The 10,726-nt window shown below is 37.5% G+C and overlaps 1 protein-coding gene across 5 annotated transcripts; it reads left to right on the forward strand.

Annotated features, from left to right (window-relative positions):
* Positions 1-312: 312 nt before the first annotated feature.
* LOC135475848 (protein BANP-like) lies at positions 313-8,948 on the forward strand. Of its 5 annotated transcripts, none has more exons than XM_064755789.1 (12): positions 327-539; positions 1,310-1,392; positions 1,598-1,742; positions 2,099-2,202; positions 2,522-2,694; positions 3,087-3,154; positions 3,527-3,598; positions 3,990-4,065; positions 4,557-4,720; positions 5,567-5,793; positions 6,654-6,803; positions 7,191-8,948. In XM_064755789.1, the coding sequence occupies exons 2-12, from the start codon at positions 1,387-1,389 to the stop codon at positions 7,347-7,349; spliced, it is 1,344 nt and encodes a 447-aa protein (XP_064611859.1). In that variant the 5' UTR covers positions 327-539; positions 1,310-1,386; the 3' UTR covers positions 7,350-8,948. The 5 variants fall into 5 exon arrangements, with proteins under 5 accessions (XP_064611863.1, XP_064611859.1, XP_064611861.1 ...); XM_064755791.1 differs by having other exon boundaries at positions 5,567-5,787; XM_064755790.1 differs by having other exon boundaries at positions 336-388.
* The last annotated feature ends 1,778 nt before the right edge of the window (positions 8,949-10,726 follow it).

A 10,726-nucleotide genomic window follows, 5' to 3' on the forward strand; every position in this document is an offset into this window, starting at 1 on the left:
TAAGAAGGGAAAACGTGAACCAATGAAGTGTCAAACACTGAATGTCGTCAAAATTTTGCTGTTACATTTTACGAGCACACCGCCACTCAAAACACGGAGACATCTCCAAATATTCGCTACCATGCCATTATGTTCAAATAATCATGAAAATCATGAGTGTAAAAAATATATTTTATCACGATCAAATCACTATACATTGCGGGCCAATGCATCTTCCGACAGTCTTCATTCCATAACTGTAGTTATCCGTCGCCAAGTTCGACAGGACATTACGCGGTACATGCGCACTATCGTTCTTTCTCGCATTTTATCGTCGTAGACGCCATTATCGTTTCTCGAGAAGAAGACGTGATTTCGTTGTAAATTTCAAGTCAGGAGCGCCAAAGTGGTAAAGTATTGCTGTGACATATCTGCATTCTGTTGGGATGACGAGGATATGTGAATTTCCAAACGGTCTGAAAAGTTCTAGAAGAGGTTTTCATCACTAACTTTTTCACTAAATTCACACAAAAAAGAGACAGGCGCTTATCTTCGCAGATGTGAGTAGTAGAAAATTATCGTCTGCTATTTTTCAGTGCTGTATTGGTGTAAGAGGCGCTGTCAAGCAGAAGCTGCGCTTTGTTTTTCTTGAAATATTGCAAAATTAAACAGTTGTTGCACATCACTTTTCAAAAATAAAGAAATATGTAATGCGAATATACTTTTGTGTAAATGTGAGCTGTACGTCCTACGACAGTAACACATGCCTCGAAATCTAATACAAGCCTCACACCATGTGTATCTTACACAAATATGAGCTGGACGTTCCTACCATAACGCCTAGTTTTTTTTCATATAGACTTCCACGTGGACAATTTCACTAAAAGAAAAATACGGGTCAAACCCTACCTTACTTTTGCAATCCACTGATTCCCTTAAATACCGGAAATGTAATATGTCAAACCAGCATTGGTAAACCATCTTTCAACAGTAATCCAGCCATTTAAAGTTTTGAATTGGACAACTCAAACCAACGTCTGCCATGTTTAGAATTCAACTTCAGACAGGGTGAGGCTGCAAAAATAATGTCCTACCCAACATTCTCTTTAAGAATTGCATGCCCTGTAAACAGAATGTTGGGTGGAATAAATTCCAAACATGGCAGATGTTGGTTTGAATTGTCCGATTCAAAAGTTTAAACGGCTGGATTACTGTTGAAAGATGGTTTATAAATGCTGGTTTGACATACCACATTTCTAGTGTTTTAGGGAGTCGGTGGATAACTAAAAAAAGCTACTAGGGTTCAAGGCCTTTTTTGTTTCTTTTTTAGTGAAATTTTCAGCGTGGAAGTCTATATGAGAGAACTTGGGTGTTACGATAGGAACGTCCAGCTTAGCTTTGGGCCACATGGAGGTAAGACTGTGTCAAGTCAGAACTATAAAACACAGTCATATTGTTTAGAACTGTAGTTGTTGTATGTGAGGGAATATTTTTTGTGTAACTTGGATGTTAAACATTAATCAAATAAATAAATATATCCTACAAAAGATGCAAAAATTTTTTGTGCTAAACAAAGCGGTCATGTCAAGTATCATCTGCTGTTTTTGTGTTCTTTCAGAGGATGAGTGGTGGTGATAACTGTGAGGCAGTTAATGTGAGTATGTCTCCATCTCAGTTGGTGGACTCAGTTCAGCTCTCAGTCGTAGATCTTCAGGCAGCTCAGGAGATGGGTGAAGGCGATGTGCGGCAGATAATTGTACAAGGTAGTGGCATATAACATGTTTTATAATGTTTCCTTCGCATCCAAATGTCAAAGTGTTGTTTTTAAATCATCTGTTATTTGACATTGTGTGGAGGATAAATTGTAACACTCACCTTTAAACACTTTTCTCAGGGTCCATTTAGTTATTATTGGAAAGTAAATAGTGGACATATTTTTCCAATACACAACAGTGCACAGACTTTGTAATTTTCTGTGTACTCATGTTGTGTTATGAAATCTCAAAGATAGCAAGACGGAGATTTTTAACTGATAGCCATTGCACAGGGTGAAACAAATTGAGACATCTGGGAAGCCGTGAACTTGCACATTTTAGTTTAAGTACACTTACTGTTACAGCTGGACAAGGTATGGATGACCGGGATGAAGATTCAGAACCATCAGCAAAACGACAGAAAATTCAGGACGTCAACAACAGTTTTATGAAGGAAATGTCTGTGAAGGTAAATTAGACAAAATGTCAACTTTACTAATCAGATCTTGTCAATTTAATATGGGGCCAAAAGAAAATACTGTTAACACACCCATGGTAACTTTTAGAAAAAAATAGTCCAGGTCTGTTTAATGAGAAAACACAATTATTTGTAATAAAAAAATTCACATAGCAATCTTTTCATCTTTTTTGTTCTTGAATTTTAATAATCTGGCTTGTATTACAATAGTGTCTTAAATAAGCATAAAGAGTAGTCTTCAGATAAGACTGTGTCATAAAAGTACTTGTAGAACTCTATATACATGCTTCGTTGTATCTCTCATTTACAGCAAATTTTGTTCAACATAAACAAAGCGATTTGCCTGAGACTAGATGGCATAGAACACAAAATAGAAAATGCCTGTGCTAGGTTGAGAGATGTAGAAGACAAACTTGAAACGTTTTTAACCACAGCACGTCAGAATGGAAGTACAGTCTTTCTGAATAATTCACAGAAAAAGGGGTAAGCAATACGCATGTGTTCATTTTGTTTTCATACTGGAAGTACATCTTAATCACATTTAGTACTCATTTATTGGTTATGCTTGTGACAGAATTTAGCCTTATCCCAACATAAGGACCTAGTTTTTTATTCCAAGGGCTCGTTTTTCCTTCACCCAAAAGCTGTTTGCCTTCATATAACTAAAAACTTCTTCAATACATCAGTAAACACCAAACAGATAAATGTCACAAGTATGTATACAGAGAGACTTATGGATTAATCATTTGCCTGGTATATTATGAGCTAACAAATGAAACGTGAACAGATTGTAGTAACTGTCTTTGCATACTAAATCATACATAGTGATAGAGGCATAAACGCTCTGATTTTATTGGGATTTTACTGTTTGTCAGAACACCTCCTTATTCTCGTCGGAACAGTGCTGTGATTGTTGGCCTTCCTCAAGAGCGGTTCTCCACTCGTAAGTTATCTCCCCTTTCATATACTACTGTGCAAATTGTTGCCAATTTGGAAATATACAGACATGTTAATAACTTCAAGCTAATCCAGTGCAATCAATTTAAGATTGTTTTAGTCGGGTATTATGGCCTAGTTATTTTCTTAGTTGGTGCACATCTCACCCAACATACAAACAAGGAGGATATCATAGTTGAAAACTGTGAATTACAAGCATATTAATTACCATAACAAAGTAATAACATCTAATACATAAGGCCAATTTGTGTGGATTGATTATAAGGAGTGAGATTGAATATTTCAGATTTTGAGGCCTGCTACTGTATAAATAATTTATAACTGTGAAACTATATCTTTTATGCTTTCTCTTTTACAGCTGCTCCTGGTCAAGATAATTCGTTTCAAAACCTGGGTCCGAATGTGACACTTATAACCCTTAACACAGAAGGTGAGCTGCTGCCTTATCAGTATCTGTCCTTATGTCTCAGCGTCAACCAGGGGCCTCTGTGGCTCAATTGGTTAGCTCACTAGCACAGCGTAATGAACCAGGAGTTTCTCACCAATGCGGTTGCTTTGAGTTCAAGTCCAGTTCCTCTACGGTTGTACATGGGAAGGTCTGTCAGCAACCTGAGGATGGTGGTGGGTTTCCCCTAGACTCTGCCCGGTTTCCACCCACCATAATGCTGGCTGCCATCGTATAAGTGAAACATTGTTGAGTACGGTGTAAAACACCAATCAAATGAATAAATAAATAAACAATATCAACCATTGCAAAAGATGAAAAGGAGTTTGATGTAGCTGCAGATTTGCGGAATTCATGGTGGTTCTTATATTTACAGATGATTATCCAAATGGGTGCTGGTTGGGGGATGATACAAATCCAGAGATGCGAGTAAGGGTTCCAATCACACAGAGGTAAATAGTATTTTTTAGAACTATACGAAAAGAAATAATATAAACTTAGTTATTTTGGATGAGGGTTGAAAACAGACCTGAGGCCTCAGTTAACGGTAACTGCCTTGGGAACATACGTGGTTTTAACATGTATCACACGTGTTCTAGTAACAGTCAGTGTAGCATACGATCACTTGGTTCAATCAGCCCCAGAAGAGCCACAGCCTTTAGTCTGGAATTCTTATGAAACTATGCGGTACGCCATATTATAGCAACTAGAAACTAAGGCATGTCACTTTTATGCCGTGGTTTTCAGTTTATGGGGAAAAGCCAACAAATCATCTTATGACACAACAGAAAACTAATGGTTTTTTCGGGGGGAGGAGGGGTGGTTGAGTCATACAATAAAAGTAAACAGTTGTGAACTCAACTGTGAATTGTGAGAAATGGTATGAATTTAAGTTACTATCTTTTATTGATATTGGACCGTTAAAGATTTTTTATATTTTCAGTGACTTACTCCACATTCACTCGAACTGTCGCACAGCAGAAAAGATGGCTCTGACTTTACTGGACTACTTGTTCGATCGAGAAACACAAGCAAATTCGAATGTCTCTGGATTAGGCAAACATGGGAAAAAACAGCTGGATCCCCTTATGATTTACGGTATCAGATGTAAGTATTCAGATTATAGATAGATGTATATGAGCGATAATACGTAACACATTCACAAGTACATGTATAGGTGACGCGTTTTTGTATGTGTCGCACTCATAATATGAATTATAGAAAAATCTATTTGGTTGAGTTGGGAGGGTTTAGCTTTCCTTTTGTCCAGTTGGTTATTTTCTCACACCCAGTGTCCTTAACTTCATAGGTGTCAATACCATAAGTCACAGTTGGCATACCAGAAAATAATATAACATGCTGTGGTTTCATTTATAATTGGTTTTCTTTGAAAAATTGACATGGCCTGTCACAAACACATCGTTTTACAAGTCGATCTTCCTGGACTATGGATGCTGTATTTTGTTCTTGGAGGACATCACAGACTGAACTTAATACTTATTTATTTACATCATTGGTCATTTATGCAGTACTCAGGAATATTTCTCAAGCAGACCTTCCCACATACAGCTGGAGAGATTCTTATAACCCTGTGATCTGGAGTTAACAGTTCAAAAACTTAATGGAGAATTCATGTACCTTTGCACTAGCACAGGCCTTTCTAGTGCTTGAAAATAATGAGAAAAGGTGCCCCAGCTACACATTCTAATACAGTGCATCTCATCACATAGTGCCCCAATCTTTTGTCAAGTATATATGAAAACAGGAGACATTTTGTTGGCCAAATTACTAGAGCATGTAAACAGCCTAATAAATTTTACGTCAAAAGGTTTGTTGAATTTTTCATAATTTGAAAGGCCTGTGGATGTGTGAAGATATTTTTAACAAGCTTTTCCATGTCTGATCTTGTGTAATTGACCTATCTCATCTAAATTGTGAATAATTATTTTTCAGGTCACTTGATACACAGATTTGCTATCACAGAAAATGATTGGCATCGCATAAAACAGAATATTGACTCAAAATGCAGAACAGCTTTTCGCCGTAAGCAGAAGGGAATGCCATTGACTGTGAAAGGGTTTCGTGGAAAAGCTGCCACAATGGTGGACGGAATGGCCAATGATACATTGAGTGATGAAGATTCTTTTCAGGATGGAGACCTAAGAATTGCACATGTGAGTGTAAGAGCATTTTTTGTTGGTATTTTATTTATTTTGTTCGCTAATTCCAAACCTGTCATAGAGGTTTTACATACCTGCTTCCTGAAATTTATTTCATATAGTGGCATTGAATAGAAGCTAGCAAAAGGTCATGGTCAGCAGTACTCAGAAAACATCGTATAATAGAAATTGATGTGGATAAGGTGATAAACAGACATTTGAACGCGTTTTACGTGATGATAGTCTCAAGTCGAGTTTGATGGAAAGATAGTGTGAAGTCTTGTTTTCTCCTCAAGATTGCAAATAAGCTGGCACACAAGGTTGTGCCTGACAAACTTCAAATGTAAATAACATTAGGAATCTTCCAAACAGCTGTTGGATTTAATAGATTTTGAGATTTCCCAGAAATACCTGAAGAATTTATTTGCAGGCTTGCACGTGACTTTATTTTAAATAAATGCTTAATATTCAGCCAACATGTTCATCTACTGATAGACTACCCATTCTGTGTTCCATATTTACCTTAGCTTTATTGTGCTTAAAGCTTATACCAGCACTATAGTTTATATAGTACTGTTGATAGTGTAAGGTCAGCCTAACAAGTAACGTTATTCACCAGCCTTAGGCCCTCATAGATCATTCATTTAGGATGTGGAGAGTTTGAGTTTGCCTCTATATGAGTTTGTGTGTCCTCTTAAAAGTTAAAGGTGAAAAAGGTATCAAAACATTGTTTTGATGGAGCAAAACTGATGGATAATTCACCTAAGTACATCTTAGATTTTCGCGAAATGAAATTTACAGAATTATTCATGAATGCTCATTGTGTAATCGTGAGTGTCTTTGTTTTGTCTATCTCGGTTGTTTGTGATTTGTGCTGGCAGGGTGGTGTGGACCTGCAGCATGCTGTTACTATGCAGACACCAGGTTTATCAGGAGGAGAGATACAGATTTTACATGCCACCCCTGAGCAGATATCCCAGCTACAGCATGCTCAGCACATCCAGATATTGCAAGGAGATGGGGTAATACAGGTAAGAGTGCCTTAGTAATGCCACAAACACTTAGTACAAGTAAACCTGTGTGCCAAAAATATTCCTGAGTGTTACACCTTTAGCTACACCTTTTTTCATCGCGGTAAAGGGTGTGCCCAGAATACCAAGCACCCAAATTTTATAACTGAAAGGACCAACATTTTTCACTGCATTTACATGGGAAGGGAATACATTAATTTAAATGAGGAAATATGTACCTGTAGATTTTGGACATGTCCAAATTATGGCCAATAATTTGATCATTGATCAAATAAATACACTAAAACGCTGTTTTCAGATGTATGCTATTTGAATATGTAGAGACACATTTATAACTGAGCTGTCATCTTTCCCTATGTCTTTATGGTCACCTTTGATTTATTTCAGCAAATACAGGGAGGAGAGAGTGGAGGAAACATGCATGTGGCAGTATCCTTGCCTAATGAGACAATACAGGTGGCCCAGGTGACAACAGAGACGGGGGAAGTGTTACAGATACATCAACAATCTGGGGAAGGTGTAGATGATGAGACACTGGCTCAGTAACACACTACCCACAGCTCCCTGCACACCCCCCACAGCTCCCTGCACACCCCCACATCCTTCATCTTTTACAGCTGGGTGAAGAGGTTTCCAATCAGTTGTCCATCACCGCAAATGACTTAGCCATAAAGCTTATGACAGGCATTAGGTGATTGTGTAATCGTCTTATTGTAGGAGTTCATAGAAACTCTAGTTTCACAAAACATTGTACTGTAACACATAACCTGGCACCCAGTGAAAGTCAGTTAACAGAATATTCTAAAACTTTAATATTCCAACAAACTGAGCATCAAGGCAATTACCTTCATAGAACTTTTATTGGCTTGCAGCCAATTTAAAGGCTCTCAGAAATCCACATTGTAAACAAGTTCAAACATGGAATCCCATAAGCCAATCAGAATTCACTATGTTTCGTTGGTTCTCCTACCAAACTGTACACTCAACACTGTGTAACCCACGGCAGATTAGGGTATTTCAACACTTCAAAAATCTGAGCTATACATGTACCTCTGAAATGGTCATTACCCTCTAACCTACCCTTTATGCTAGGAGTGTTGTTTTTCACACTGTGGCAGCTGAGTGGAACGCTCTTCATCCTCGTACTCATACAGTAATAAAGTGCTACTCTTGATCTAAATTTTGAGGTTTGTTACTCTGTATTATTTATTAAGCAGTGATTTTCTTGTATGCTGTTGTTGGCTATTCAAGTTGAGTTACTTAAAAATTCTGTAGTTTTGTGGAGCATTGCTTTATGTATATGTCTTTCAAAATCAAGAGTTTCGTTGGGTCATATAAGCTTGTTAATACTGTCTCTTAAATGTTAATGGATAATTTATTGTTAAGTTGTTTTCTTTATTTGTGAGAAGCAGTTTGATGGTTGAAGATTATGAGTTCTCAAATACATGAAATTGAAGAAAATTTTGTCAAGTAACTCAGCGTGAAGCACATGAACATTGGTTTTTCAACTTAAGTATTATATAATGATCCTTTTTGAATGAATTAAGTTTGTCCTGTTCTGTCTCAGTGATATTTTGCTTCATAGATCATTCTGTGTTAATTACCTTACTATTTTGAGATGCTGTTGTTAAGTATGGTTTCAGAATGGAGATAGGACAGAAAAAGTCTCCAATCCAAGCTGTAAAGTGATCTTAACATCCTTGGGGTTTTATTGTTACCATACATGGTATGAATAATGGGCAAACATTCATTTGGAGTAAAACAATTTGGTTGCTTCAGTTAAACTGGTTTATGTTACAATATTTGGTTCTAATTTAATATTGTGGTGTACATGGAGTGTAATGTACACCTTTGGCTGTTAAATCAAACCCACATCTGAATATTGCATGTGTGGTTTGGTTTAATGCTCTTTATCAATATAGCCAATAACAATATATTCCAAAAATAGTCTTGTCAACTTCATGAACAGAAAATAGTTTTGTTACGCTTCAAATACAGGACATTTTCAAGCCTGTTTATTTGAATTATTGGATTGTGTTTGTACAAATATTAATTTGAACAGTGTTTTGACTAAATACTGAAATATTCTCTATAGTGTATTACACATTTTTGCATAATTGTAAGGTTTTACATTAAATTCCAAATAACAGAATGTGATCTGTTGATTTTTTCAGTAACATTGTAGTGGTGTTAACTCACTACCAGATGCCCTTGAACAAGGTGTCTTGTACTTCCTGACAGAGGCACAGTGGATGGGTGCGATAATCATATGTCTTGTGGCAGCAGAAGTAGTGTAGTTTTCTCTTTCTGAAAGAAAATTGTTAGCCTCCCACGTAGACTAGCAGATCAACAAACTTGACTCTAGTCTCACTGCAAAAAAAGTGCCATCACATTCACACAAACCGCTTCAGTTGCTTAATTGTAAGAGCATCCACCTTAAAGTCAGAGGACAGGAGGGTTGGGTCATACCAAAAACTTTAAAAATGGTGCTTGTTACTGACTTGCATGGCCTCAGCACTGAGAAGTTAGAGCAAGGAAACCTGACTGGTTGGCCCGGTGTCAGAGTAATGTGTGGTGTTGTGTCTGGTGTCTTCAGCATGATACTTCAGTGCTTTTAGCACTTCGGCCAGAATGGACTCGCCCTGCCACAAGAAAACACAGTATATACACACACATAGTGACTCCTCGTCATATGACTGAAAAATTGTTAAGTACCACGTAAAATTACAATTCAACACAGTCAGGAATGAATTTCAAAGTCTAACCGACTTTGGCCCAAATTATTTTAAGCAGTAATGGTTCTTGGCAGGTAGATAGGTAAATACAGCTCTAGATCAGCTTTTTGAAGAAAGTTTTATCATCTCTGCCAGTACATTGATTGATGCAAGGTATATTTCATGTGTAAGTGAATAGCAATGAATGTTCATCATTATCATCACTGACAAAGTGTTGTGTAGATGAACATTTTGATACGGCATTATAATATACAATGTAATCTGTAACAGTTATTACTATGTGCCACAATGTGACTTGTTGAAAAAATTAAGGCATATAGGCAAAAATGGTTTTCTCTGTGGCATAAAGGTTAGTGTGCTAACCCAGGAGCCTCTTTTTTTTTTTTTCTTTTTTGTTTTTTTTTTTTTTCTGTTTTTTTTTTTTTATACGTATCTGCATTGGATTGATATGTACATCATATTGCTGCAGAGCGGTATCGGAGGCCTCCGTGGTTAGCGTGCCAGTGCAGTGATAATCCAGAATCCTCTCACCAGTGAGTTCAAGTCTAGCTAATGCTGGCTGCTTCCTGACCGTTAGTACATGGGAAGATATGCCAGTAACCTGCGGATGGTCATAGGTTTCCTCTGGGCTGTAGCTGCCTGGTTCCTTCTCATCATAATGGTGGCTGTCCTTTAAGTGAAATATTCATGAGTATCAATACGGCGGAAAGTACCAATTAATAAGTATCATTAAGTATCTAACTCTCTCCCCTTGTAAATTTATTTATTTGATTTTTTAAATCAGTACTCACTCATTCAAATTTTTCACTAATTCAATGATGTTTGGAAAATTGCTAACGGGCCTTCCCAAGCGTGGAAGATAAGTGGCCTTCAAAGAACTGTATATTGATAAAAGAGCAGTAGGCCTATTAACCACTTTTTGCCACCAAGGTCCAAAGAGCAGTGGGGAATCTGCACATTCTGTGCCCAAGGTCAAGATTGAACCCTACCTTATATGTCCTTGAATTTGAGAGACAAGAGTCTTTACAACTTGCTTGCTCCTCGATTGAGTTTTACCGACCCCGATAGCGCAGTTAGTAAGGCATCCGCTTCGGGAGCAGTAGATCCAGGGTCAGTCTGGGGTCGAGTCACACCTAAGACCTTAAAAGAGGAAGTTGTAACTTCCTCACTTGATGTTCAGCATGAAGG

The sequence above is a fragment of the Liolophura sinensis genome, chromosome 9 (genome assembly GCF_032854445.1).
Source record: "Liolophura sinensis isolate JHLJ2023 chromosome 9, CUHK_Ljap_v2, whole genome shotgun sequence".
NCBI classification, from domain to species: Eukaryota; Metazoa; Mollusca; class Polyplacophora; order Chitonida; family Chitonidae; genus Liolophura; species Liolophura sinensis.